Raw genomic sequence first — 13,848 nt, 5'->3', positions numbered from 1 at the left:
GGTAGCGGAATTGTGTCTGTAGGTGTACGGGGGTGTATGTTACCTTGGTAGCGGAAATGTGTCTGTGGGTGTAGGGGTGTGTATGTGTCCTTGGTAGCGGAATTGTGTCGGTAGGTGTACGGGTGTGTATGTTACCTTGGTAGCGGAAATGTGTCTGTACGTGTAGGGGTGTGTATGTGTCCTTGGTAGCGGAAGTGTGTCTGTAGGTGTACGGGTGTGTATGTTACCTTGGCAGCGGAAATGTGTCTGTAGGTGTAGGGGTGTGTATGTATTCATGGTAGCGGAAATGTGTCTGTAGGTGTACGGGTATGTATGTGTCCTTGGTAGCGGAAATGTGTCTGTAGGTGTACTGGTGTGTGTGTATCCTTGGTAGCGGAAATGTCTCTGTAGGTGTAGGGGTGTGTATGTATCCTTGGAAGCGAAAATGTGTCTGTAGGTGTAAGGGTGTGTATGTATCCTTGGTAGAGGAAATGTGTCTGTAGGTGTACGGGTATGTATGTGTCCTTGGTAGCGGAAATGTGTCTGTAGGTGTACGGGTGTGTATGTATCCTTGGTAGCGGAAATGTGTCTGTAGGTGTAGGGGTGTGTGTCCTTGGTAGCGGAAAAGTGTCTGTAGGTGTAGGGATGAGCAGGTCTTGTTTTGGGTGTTTTGGTATGATGATGGTGCTCGGGTGTATTGCAACATGATGGTATAACTTGTTGTAGAATAGCATACGTTTGTTGTAGTCAGCGTGGTTTTAGTGAGGATCAGCTTAGTACACTTATGTGCTGTGGTACATGTTGTGAACGTATCTGCTGCTATGTATACGTTGTATTTGGTTAATGTAATGTGTTATATAGGTCTAATATGGAAGAGCAGTATTCTTTTCATACATGTTCTTATACATTATAAAGGTTTCTTTTCGATCCAAGTGCTTTGTTTGCATTGCAGGTGGTGTTGTTAATGTGGATGTCCCATTTGAAAGTACTTTGGGATATTACACCCCAGTATTTACTAGAATCTCAGACTTGGTATAATGGGTGGTTGTGAAGTTCGTGTTATCAGTTTGCCTATTGTTTGATGTGAAGATCATTTACACTAGTATGGGTGAAGTTGCATAAGCATGTTATGTTCCGATTTTCCTGCTGAGCTTATGTCATGTAATTTGATTGTATCTTTTCTATTGTTTAATGTTTTGTATAGTGTCGCCTGCAAAGAGTGTGAGGGAGCTGTGTTTTCTGTATTCGGGTAGGTCTTTGATGTATATGAGGAATAAGATGGGATCTAAGCCAGTGCCTTGATGCACAGCTGATGCAACGAGGCATTTGTTAGCCGTACATTAAACATAAGTATATAGACAGCAATAAAACCATATCGCCAAATGAACATGTTCAGTGTATAGTATACATAACCTTATTAAATAGAGATTTGATGGAGATAGTGTACAGATAGCGACGTTTTAGACACCAGTTGATTTGTTAGTCCTGTATTTCAGTGGGCGGATCAACATATAGTATATACATATACAAAGACCTGACGCATTGGACCTATGGTTATTATCAGTCAAACACGCCAGGAAAAAAAATGAGTTAAACTGAAGAGAAAATTGTTGGGAATACACGATGCTATATAATTTCCGCAGAGCAACTGGTGTGTATATTTAGCAGTTTGACCTGTCCTCGAACTCTTCGGCTCAATCGAGTGAAAATTCGAAGCCTATTTACACGACAAAGGTGGTCTATCTATACCCGTACAGGTAGGGCGCTAATACATACACACGTACTAATTGTAAGCCGTCCATGGGGCTATTTAAATTTTAAGCCAAGCCACAAATTCTTCCACACACATTGACTATACTATAGGTATACCAGTGACCGTGTGGTGGTATCTCCAACGTCGGCTAACTCCTCACCAGAAGAAACTGTGAAAGATAAAGAATGTGTTACCTGGCTAGGTAAGCACCGCAGGTCACGAAACACTACTGTCGTTCACGCATCGGCGGTGAAGCGGGTTCCCTACTCACCTCAGTATAATGTGTGTGTAGGTAGGGCGTGTCGCTCGCTGTATACACATGTCAAGTCAGAATCTCAATCTGAATTTCGAAACCTCGTCAGTCACGGTGTGACTGACGAGTCAGTGTCCACCACCCGGAACTCGGACGAACACCTGTAACATTTCAGACGTCCAGGACAACTCCAACCATGGCTAGCTGGCCAGGGATTATGCTGGCAGCTGCAACTTTAACTTTCATCGGATTGTTTTTTCAAGTGGGCGGTTTTGTGCTGCCGTGGTGGTTTGTTATAGGGGATGGTGTGTACATTGGAGTGTGGTATATGTTGAACTGTAAGAGTGGGATCGTCTCTGTCCGTAATTGTTCCGTGTATAGCTACAGAGAAGACAGCATCGTCACTGAATACAACGCTACCGCTATAGGTAAGACCGATAGCGCCTTCATATGATACAGTATAAGGCACACGAAACGTCATCTGTGCAAGTGAATAACGGTCTAAACTCAGCTGTGTTTGGTCATTTATTCGAATTGTAATGTATGACATCACCTGAATAGCAAGAGAGTTATGCTACAAGTAAATTGCCTCTACCAAATGTAGTTTAGATGTAAACATTCAAATTACGCATGCGCGACCACTTACTGATCAATATGAAACTGGCTATTAATCTTGTCGGTTTGTTGATCTCCGGAGGGGATAAACTTGATTAAAACGTATCCAGTGTCAACTGCTCTGCAGAAGTCTGCTTCAGATTAAAACACGTCATTTACCTGTTAGCTTGATGGTGTATTGAATATCATGGCATTGGAACACGCACCCATTCATACATCAGTGTAATAAAACGAAAGCGGTTAGACTCACAATGAAGGATTCTCTGAACGTAACACCCTAGTAGCACTGTCATTCATACATACCAAATACATACGGTAACAGTGGTTGATTTTTAAAATGTGGAAAATAAAAATACACATTTTTTTTGTGTACACTTAGAACTTAAAGATGCATGGTGGGATGTATTGCCGTTAAATTATGCAACATAAAATCGTCTTCTATATTTAGGAAAACAAAAGAACGTGCTCCTGTGAACGGAGAAAAAAGTTCTGTAACAATATTATATGACACGAAATAGAAAGTGTAACAGCGTGCTGTGTGGAGCCTCCATACAGTCTACAAAGTGTGAACAATCTCACGTGACGAGTAAAACCATTGGCTTAACAGCATTATAAATGCCTTTTTACGAATGCAGTTTAAATAGTATATGTATCTCTGATAACAGGCAATGTTTGTTATATAAAAATACACGATTAACAGCGATTCGGAAACAACACCTTAGTAATTATATACAATAACCACACGGTTTTCAACAGCAATCATATTTTACATACATGTAGGATAAGAACAGAGGTAAGTTAATTGTTCGTGTAAATGATTTAATACCGTTTCAGGGTATACTAAATGTATTTCAGTGATTTTCCGTGTAAATGATTTAATACCGTTTCAGGGTATACTAAATGTATTTCAGTGATTTTTGGACACGGATATTGATGTCCTCGACACGTGCTGTTAATCACTCAGAAATGGGACTCATAAACAATTTAAATTGCTGTTTAAGACTCTCTTGAACAAAAATACAAAAATCACTTTTTTTAAAAGGTAAGTACAAGTGTGTATGGAGCTCGCTCCAATAACTCGATGTTAAATGGTTCATTTTATGAGGAGACACATCGGATTAATGTGTGTATTATATATTTTGTATCTTTTTGCATTTACATGTATGATGGAATTAATTGATCCGAAAAAGAACAAATATATAGAGGATATTATTCAAGTCAGTGGGAGTTTGTACGTAGGCGGGTGGGTAACGTGTACCTACGCATATACGTCAAACCTCTGATAACATCACTACTGCCAGTCACGAATACCTGTCAGAGCGAAATTGAAAATGGTCAAGAGTCTCGATGGTATCAACATTTTATCAGTTCAGGTCATCTTGATGTCGTTATTCTATGGTCAGTTCGGCCTGGCCAAGGGCAATTACGACGACTAATACACACGCCTACAAAATAGTAGACTAGACATATATGTATTTCCATAGAAACTCCAGTATTACGATTTGTCAATTTAGCTAAGTATTCGTTTATGTTATCGCACGTTACAGTAGAGAGCACAGCTAGGGTCAGTTAACATGACGACCACTGAAGAGAGTATATCCATTGTGTCTAGTCCCCACACTTTCGCTAATTTCTGTCGGGTGAAGGTCTTTTATAATTTCTCTGTTCAGTTAACTAATATACAGGGTTAACCGTTACATGATCATGTCAAGTGTGTGTCGGTTTGGTATAGGGCGTACACTGTATGAAGACAGGACGTACAATGTACATGACGTAGCTAAGTGTGACATGTTTGGTGTAGGGTGTACACTGTATGACGGCAGGACGTACAATGTACATGACGTAGCTAAGTGTTTGGTGGAGGGTGTACACTGTATGAGGGCAGGACGTACAATGTACATGACGTAGCTAAGTGTGACGTGTTTGGTGTATGGCGTACACTGTATGACGACAGGACGTACAATGTACATGACGTAGCTAAGTGTGACGTGTTTGGTGTATGGCGTACACTGTATGAAGGCAGGACGTACAATGTACATGACGTAGCTAAGTGTTTGGTGGAGGGTGTACACTGTATGGGGGCAGGACGTACAATGTACATGACGTAGCTAAGTATGACATGTTTGGTGTATGGCGTACACTGTATGACGACAGGACGTACACTGTAGATGACGTATCTATGTGTTTGGTGTAGGGCGTACAATGTACGAGGGCAGGACGTACAATGTACATGGCGTAGCTAAGTGTGACATGTTTGGTGTATGACGTACACTGTATGACGACAGGACGTACAATGTACATGGCGTAGCTAAGTGTAACGTGTTTGGTGTAGGGCGTACACTATATGACGACAGGACGTACAATGTACATGACGTAGCTAAGTGTGACATGTTTGGTGTATGACGTACACAGTATGACGACAGGACGTACAATGTACATGACGTAGCTAAGTATGACATGTTTGGTGTATGGCGTATACTGTATGACGACAGGACGTACACTGTAGATGACGTATCTAAGTGTTTGGTGTAGGGCGTCCAATGTACGAGGGCAGGACGTACAATGTACATGGCGTAGCTAAGTGTAACGTGTTTGGTGTATGACGTACACTATACGAGGACAGGACGTACAATGTTCATAACATAGCTAAATGTAACATGTTTGGTGTATGGCGTACACTGTATGACGGCAGGACGTACAATGTACATGACGTAGCTAAGTGTGACATGTTTGGTGTAGGGTGTACACTGTATGACGGCAGGACGTACAATGTACATGGCGTAGCTAAGTGTAACATGAAGTACATTTCGTGTAGTTAGTGTAGATGTGTTTTGATGTGTAAATATGCGGGATGTGCAGTATAGATTAAGTCGTGAAATGGAGTGTGGTGTAAACACGATGTGTTGAACACAGTGTATGTTGTATGGTGTAAACAATATGGTAAACAGTAAACATATGTTTTTAACACTGAGCCTTCACAAAGGACTAGAGACTTGTTCCACTTGTTAAGTCAGTCCAGTTGGGATTCACATACTGCTGACCAAACAAGATGGCCTTACCCAATGTCTGATCAAAATATTAACACCTATGATTTGGTCAATATTGACACGTGTTCTCTGTACTGTAGATATACGGGTGAGTCGACAAGAACCTACAAACCTCCGAGATAGGCGGACACGCCCTTATTACCGTGTATACACTTGTCACGAAATTCCGAATGGACATTTAACCCCTCTATATATATATCTGTGTGTACTATGGTGTTCCCGCCTATAGATCGAAGTTTATTTTAAACTTCCAGGGGTTTATTTGTCACCGTGATAATTCTATAGAGATAGAAAAGAATGACAAACAAACACAATTCGACACATTGCTACTGGACCATTTGTTATATTTTACATTTATTAATTTCGGTGATGTAGATTATAATGACTCGGTTCCCAACGATACTGACGAACGCAACATGTATATTGTCGTGTACACAGTATGAGCATATAGGCCTAGAGATTACAAGCTCTGTTGCATTTAACAAAAAGTCAGAATGTCCCACGGCTACTTTTTCGGTGTCGCAATGACCTTTATGATACTCGTGTAATCGGATTGGTGGAGACACATTATTTCACATTCACATTCACTGTAACATTGAGTCAATGGCTGGGCGTTTCTCAACCCAATTTTATTGAAATTCAAGAAAGTAATTTGTAGTTTTCGTTTGTCTGCGCTCTGTTTAACAATTGAAACAGGAAGATACAATAAGCAGGCTGTTTCTAACCGTATATACATGTACCCAATATGTACTACTGAATTAGACGATGAATATCATTTTGTTTTCATTTGTAAAGAATATGATTTCCTCCGACAAAAACTATTTAAACCTTATTACCGATGCAAGCCATCCATGTATAAACTTTTGAAAATAATTAGTACAGAAAGCGTTACAGAACTGTATAATTTTAAAAAAAAATGTGTAAAGCTTTTGAAATTAGGTCACATCTCTTGTTTATGAAATGAGTGAATATACCTATAAGCGTATGACTTGAACTTGACTTTGTATGACATTGTATTGTGCATATTACATGTAATGTAATATCAATAAGCTGTATTGCTTACGATAATAAAAGAATTGAAAAAATTGAACCCCCTAGCAACGAGTGACAATGTGTGCTGCAGTGTGTGTGACAGTGCTACAAATAGTGGTCACCCCTCGGAGATCACTCTCATCCAGGGCGATTACTATTTCTGTGTTCCAGTGTCCCATTTATAGCTATTATTATCTGTGTTCCAGTAATTATTATCTGTGTTACATTGTGAAATATTTTGAGTCATTAATTCGGTGTTACAGTGTCCCAGGACTACTACACGGGTCTCCAGGTATGCACCACTGTGGCGCTAGGACTTCTGCTGATCGTTGCACTTGGATTTATCTGCGGAGGCTGTAATTACTGCAGAGCCAAGTCCGGCTATGTCTGGGGATGTATCTTCCTTTTCCTCTCAGGTAAATCATAATCTTCTTCTGATAAATCAAAGCTTAAGACAGGTAAATCACATTTCTCTGGTCAGGTAAATAACATTTCTGGTGATGTAAATTACATCTCTGGTCAGTTCAATAGCATATCTGGTCAGTTAAATAACATCTCTGGTCAGGAAAACAACATCTCTGGTCAGGAAAACAACATCTCTGGTCAACATCTCTGGTCAGTTAAATAACATCTCTGGTCAGGTAAATAACATCTCTGGTCAGTTCAATAAAATCTCTGGTCAGGTAAATCACATTTCTCTGGTCAGGTAAATAACATCTCTGGTCAGGTAAATCATATCTCTGGTCAGGTAAATAACATCTCTGGTCAGTTAAATAACATCTCTGATCAGGTAAATCACATTTTTGTTCAAATGAATAAACTTTTCATGTAAATTTTAAAACGTAAGATAAATCTCGTCATGACCACGATGATGATGATGATGGATGTCTCTATTTTAGGGATCCTGATGTTGACCTCCCTTGGTTTGTTTTCATGGATATACGTTGACACCCTTACAAACTTACCAAGCTACCATTTGGACGGCCGCTCGTTTCCGTGGGGCGTGGTGTCAGCTGGCCTCGGGGCTCTGTTTGCTCTCTTCGCTGGCATTGTGTTAGCCGTACTGTTGTGTCGTTGGGAGTACCATATGTACGACGATGACGATGACGACGACTACGACCGTGGACAACGACGTGTACCTATGTCGCAAATAGATCACAAACGTGGTTACGATCGCACCGGCTACCAAAACCACGCGTACCCGGCATCCGGGAGCGCGTACGATAAACCAGCACCCCAACACTACTACTACGGCAGTTCACACCGGTCCAACCAGTCCGCGAGTACTCCACAGTACGTCCAGGCCGCCACTCCCTACCGCCAGACTGCAAACATGTACAGACCTATTGCGGCCTCCACCCGGCGGGACCGCTACTGAACATTTATATAGTTTAATGAATTATTCTAATTTGACCACTTCTACATGCATAGAGCTTGAAAAAGACTACTATAAAATATTTAACGTCTAGGCTATCTAGTAGTTCCTTGTTCTACGGGGGATTTACCAGCCCCATATAACAAGCTCAAACGTACGTCGCCTAGCTCTGTACATCGGTAGTAGTCTCTGGCGGATCGCCGTGATAACATAAAGTTGCCAGCATTCGGTTATGTAGCATTACGATTTTAAATATTATATTTTTACTATTAAGCTTTAGTATAAACATAACTCATCATATCATTGTTAATCATACATTGATCTCACTGAATATTATTTGACCTATTTTTGGAGTCTGTTTTGCTTTGTTCATCATAAAAAAAGACTAGTAAAATGGATTTTCGTGGTGCGTCATGCATGCCACTTTCCACATCATGTCGCGCTGTATTTACAAACGTTGATTTTGAATATTCATCACCCCGATGCGTCTATGAAAAGTGTTTTTCAGAATGAAAATTGACGGCTACCAAATTTGTTAAGCAATCCAGAAGAGAGTTTGTGGAGAGGGAGTAAGCGGTAGGGGTGAGCAGGAATTGGGGGATGGGGCCCGGTATCTCTGGCCCAGCTTAACGGTCAGCTATCTCCGCGAACACGGAATAAAACATAAATGTATGTGTATCATCACGGAATTATGTACGAACTGCTGAAGGGTTGCCTACCTGTAATGTATTGATTCATTTTATGGACCCAAAAGGAGATAGATTGATTGTTGGTAAGGTACCTACCGTCAAGTTAACCATATTAATACCATCGTCACTATTGTGTAATTTCCATACCATAACACGTTGCCATGTATTTATAGAATTATAGCTGTTCGACATTTTTCAAAGCTTACACTTGATCAATGTTACGAGTCTCCAATTTGTGTGCTGCACAGCAAATGAAAATGTTTGACGGGGGCGGGGGGCACACTCCAAGTCAGAAAAACACTGAGCGGAACTCTTCTTCGGTTTTTTTAACTCATGCAGTGGTACACTTCTCCTTAAGGTTTTGAGAGAAAACTGTGTTATTTCACAACAGTGGAGAGACTGTTGAGCATTCATCTGTGGGACGTGCACTGAACAATAATGACTGCCAGTATACAACAACAACATATTTAAGTGTCAACCGTAATGTGAGCTCAAAATCGACACAACTAGGGTACATATAAACAAACAAAAATGACTAATAAAAGATATATTTGAAAAAAAACACAAGGGAAAAACAAGAATAAGTCCAGGTGTACCGGAAGAATATGCGTCTACGGCGACATTCGCCGTGTAAATCTAGGTAAAATCCCAGTAATGTCACGTCCCCGTACCGAGAACTAGGGAAGGTGACAACATAACTTCTAGGCAGACTATTGAGCATAATAAAAACAATATCGACCTTTCATATCACACAAAGAAATGGCTAAAAAGAAAGGGGAAATTCATGATCGGGTAAATCGAAATCGTCCGCTGATCGTACGGCTCAGTTTTAAGCCGTGCCTGTTAGTCAATACCGAGGAAAGTAGCTGAAGTAGAAGAGTCGGTATTGTCATTGATTTCAAGCTCAGGAGGGTATATACGATTGTCAGGGTCATTAGACGTCTTATTATTCAAAACAAATATCGTTGATGAATGTGAAATTAAGACTAAGGTTTGTTTTTTGTTATCAGTTCCGATGAATTCATCAATAAATTACGCATCATATAAAAAAACAAAAGCAAGTCGGCCATAACAGGGGCGCAGTTTTTTCATAATAATGCCGACAGTCTACTAGAAACTTTGCAATATAACCCACGAAAGTTATTGTCACCAAGAACTCGATCATTTTAACAATTTCGCCCTCAGTTTATTTTATTCTTGACCTTGTTCCGACTTTTACAAAATGTGCTCAAAAATAGTATCTTACCATATATTTATATCGCCGTTCGCCTTTCTTGGAAAAGATACATTTTTGGGAGGGGTTGCCCGAGATCTTATGCATTCTTCAAAATCTACATTCCATTAACTCCACTTCGGGAGTATACAGTGTCATAATATGGCTGAAACCCTGAATTAACACAATCGTACTAAGAATGTTGGTAGTATTTTGGATACTTGCTTGGTTGAGCAACTAAAACAACTAGCGGTTAAACTTTCGGAAAGATTGTATAACAGAAGCGTGATTAGCTAGTACATTTGTATTTGGTCTGTTTGAAAAATGGAAATTACGATAGAGTTTCTTCGGTATAAACCAATGATGCAGACAAAGATACATACACACAAATTTATTTTGTCTGTAGACACAAAAACACACTTATCGTGAAGATTGTTGGGTGTAGTTTTGAGATCGGGGTTCCATTTTAGATTTCACACAGCTACTGCTTATTTGAATGGTGAACTGATATGTTTGACATAGTTAACAGTGAAACCAGTTCGGCAAGTCCTCGTTTTGCCAGTTGTCTGGCGTAGTCTTCCGCGGAACCATTCAGTACCTTGAAATTAATTAAACATTTAATAGCAGGTGTCTCTCGATAACAAGAACCCTCTTATAGTAAAATTCGTACAGAAAGAATAAACGAATACAGTATAGTTCGAACAAGGTGAACAGCCAATGGTTTCTTTATAGTTTCAATCAGGTTTTTAAACGTAACATTGTATTCGGTTAGACTTTTGTGATGTCGATATCAATGGCTGCGAAGACAATACATTAATATGACTTCACTCTGTACTTTACCCTACATAATCGTCATGGTCGTTTTATCTGTATGACACATCAGTGACAGGAAGTCTTATGTAGTTTCTCTCGTTACCTGCAGGATACTGATTCTTTCCATGGATCTCTACAGAAAAATGTCCATTAGCAGTATTCGTTGAGGTAAATGTCTTTTTGTTTCACCAACATGTATAAAACACAGATAACCCTCGATACAATAGACGCCATTGGAGTTTTAACAATTCAGAGGTTCTAAGCTTCTGTTGGAATTTCGTTTGTCCGTGAAGGGACTATTGGAGGTCTTATTAGTAATAAGTACACAGCATATCTTACAATTCTTTGTCCCGTTTTTTTGAATGCTGTAAAATTCCGACACGTGTGAAACGGGAAATGGGAAACAGATTGGTTAGGTCGACCTTGCACGGTTTTTTAAATGCAAAACCTGGAGACAAAGAGGATAGAAAATGAAAGAGATCCAAGTGGAGTCGCAGCGGCAGCTGATCAAGGTTGGTTCCACCAATATCCCAAAACCAGAAGACGGACACAGATGAAAGTAAAGTGTTGGGAGTGAAGGCGTTCAGTAGATGTACCTGTGTACTATAATGACATGTTCAGTAGATGTACCTGTGTAATATGAGGACATGTTCAGTAGATGTACCTGTTTACTATAAGGACATGTTCAGTAGATGTACCGGTGTACTATAAGGACATGTTCAGTAGACGTACCTGTGTACTATAAGGACATGTGCAGTAGATGTACCTGTGTACTATAAGGGCATGTTCAGTAGATGTACCTGTGTACTGTGAGGACATGTTAAGGAGATGTACCTGTGTACTATGAGGACATGTTTAGTAGATGTACCTGTGTACTATAAGTGCATGTTCAGTAGATGTACCTGTGTACTACGAGGACATGTTCAGTAGATGTACCTGTTTACTATAAGGACATGTTCAGTAGATGTCCCTGTGTACTATGAGGACATGTTTAGTGGATGGACCTATGTACTGTAAGCACATGTTCAGTAGATGTACCTGTGTACTGTGAGGACATGTTAAGGAGATGTACCTGTGTACTATGAGGACATGTTTAGTGGATGGACCTATGTACTGTAAGCACATGTTCAGTAGATGTACCTGTGTACTGTGAGGACATGTTCAGTAGATGTACCTGTTTACTATAAGGACATGTTCAGTAGATGTCCATGTGTAATATGAGGACATGTTTAGTAGATGTACCTGGGTACTATAAGGACATGTTCAGTAGATGTAGCTGTGTACTATGAGGACATGTTCAGTAGATGTAGCTGTGTACTATAAGGACATGTTCAGTATATGTACCTGTGTACTATAAGGACATGTACAGTAGATGTACCTGTGTACTATAAGGGCATGTTCAGTAGATGTACCTGTGTACTGTGAGGACATGTTAAGTAGATGTCCCTGTGTACTATGAGGACATGTTTAGTAGATGTACCTGTGTACTATAAGGACATTTTCAGTAGATGTACCTGTGTACTATAAGTACATGTTCAGTAGATGTACCTGTGTACTACGAGGACATGTTCAGTAGATGTACCTGTGCACTATAAGGACATGTTCAGTAGATGTAGCTGTGTACTATGAGGACATGTTCAGTATATGTACCTGTGTACTATGAGGACATGTTTAGTAGATGTACCTGTGTACTATAAGTGCATGTTCAGTAGATGTACCTGTGTACTGTGAGGACATGTTAAGTAGATGTCCCTGTGTACTATGAGGACATGTTTAGTGGATGGACCTATGTACTGTAAGCACATGTTCAGTAGATGTACCTGTGTACTGTGAGGACATGTTAAGGAGATGTACCTGTGTACTATGAGGACATTTTCAGTAGATGTACCTGTGTACTATAAGTACATGTTCAGTAGATGTACCTGTGTACTGTGAGGACATGTTAAGGAGATGTACCTGTGTACTATGAGGACATCTTCAGTAGATGTACCTGTGTACTATAAGTACATGTTCAGTAGATGTACCTGTGTACTGTGAGGACATGTTCAGTAGATGTACCTGTGCACTATAAGGACATGTTCAGTAGATGTACCGGTGTACTATAAGGACATGTTCAGTAGACGTACCTGTGTACTATAAGGACATGTGCAGTAGATGTACCTGTGTACTATAAGGGCATGTTCAGTAGATGTACCTGTGTACTACGAGGACATGTTCAGTAGATGTACCTGTTTACTATAAGGACATGTTCAGTAGATGTGCCTGTGTACTATAAGGACATGTTTAGTAGATGTCCCTGTGTACTTTGAGAAAGTGTTGGGAGTGAAGGCGTTCATTAGATGTACCTGTGTACTTTGAGAAAGTGTTGGGAGTGAAGGCGTTCATTAGATGTACCTGTGTACTTTGAGAAAGTGTTGGGAGTGAAGGCGTTCATTAGATGTACCTGTGTACTTTGAGAAAGCGTTGGGCGTGAAGGCGTTCAGTAGATGTACCTGTGTACGATAAGGACATGTGCAGTAGAGGTGCCTGTGGACTATAAGGACATGTTCAGTAGATGTAGCTGTGTACTATAAGGACATGTTCAGTACATGTACCTGTGTACTATAAGGACATGTTCAGTAGACGTACCTGTGTACTATAAGGACATGTGCAGTAGATGTACCTGTGTACTATGAGGACATTTTCAGTAGATGTACCTGTGTACTATAAGTACATGTTCAGTAGATGTACCTGTGTACTATGAGGACATGTTCACTTTGAAATGCCAGTGCCTATAGACACACACAAACCACCGAATTAAACATAGTATATGTCTGTCAGCGGAATGCTCTCGTTGATCACAGCTGTTGTGCCATATCAGGAGAGATAACTCGTTCTTCCTTTACAAGAACAAAAACATGCTCACACGCGCTATCATTCTGAACACATAACCATCACGTCAGTACTTTATGCAGCGTAACTAGGATCACGTCACCAACTGTCTGTGTTAATTATATATATCTGTAATGCATACTAATTTGCGGGTTGAGTAACACAAGAATTGTAAAAGAACGGAAAGTTTAAATTTGAGTGTATTTTA

The 13,848-nt window shown here is 40.2% G+C and overlaps 1 protein-coding gene across 1 annotated transcript; it reads left to right on the top strand.

Moving 5' to 3' along the window:
• The first annotated feature begins 1,714 nt into the window (after positions 1-1,714).
• Positions 1,715-8,937, top strand: LOC110457143. The gene is made up of 3 exons (XM_021508256.1): positions 1,715-2,413; positions 6,943-7,095; positions 7,579-8,937. Exons 1-3 carry the CDS (start codon positions 2,182-2,184, stop codon positions 8,055-8,057), a joined length of 864 nt encoding a protein of 287 aa, XP_021363931.1. The 5' UTR covers positions 1,715-2,181; the 3' UTR covers positions 8,058-8,937.
• Positions 8,938-13,848: the final 4,911 nt, after the last annotated feature.

This window comes from Mizuhopecten yessoensis, unplaced genomic scaffold, assembly GCF_002113885.1.
Source record: "Mizuhopecten yessoensis strain PY_sf001 unplaced genomic scaffold, ASM211388v2 scaffold1081, whole genome shotgun sequence".
NCBI classification, from domain to species: Eukaryota; Metazoa; Mollusca; class Bivalvia; order Pectinida; family Pectinidae; genus Mizuhopecten; species Mizuhopecten yessoensis.
This window is presented reverse-complemented; position numbering and strand designations above follow the sequence as displayed.

Coding starts and splice junctions, on each gene's coding strand:
- LOC110457143 (XM_021508256.1), top strand. CDS start 2,182: ATGGCTAGCTGGCCAGGGATTATGCTGGCAGCTGCAACTTTAACTTTC. Junction 2,414..6,942: donor ATACAACGCTACCGCTATAG/GTAAGACCGATA, acceptor TCGGTGTTACAG/TGTCCCAGGACTACTACACG. Junction 7,096..7,578: donor TATCTTCCTTTTCCTCTCAG/GTAAATCATAAT, acceptor TCTCTATTTTAG/GGATCCTGATGTTGACCTCC.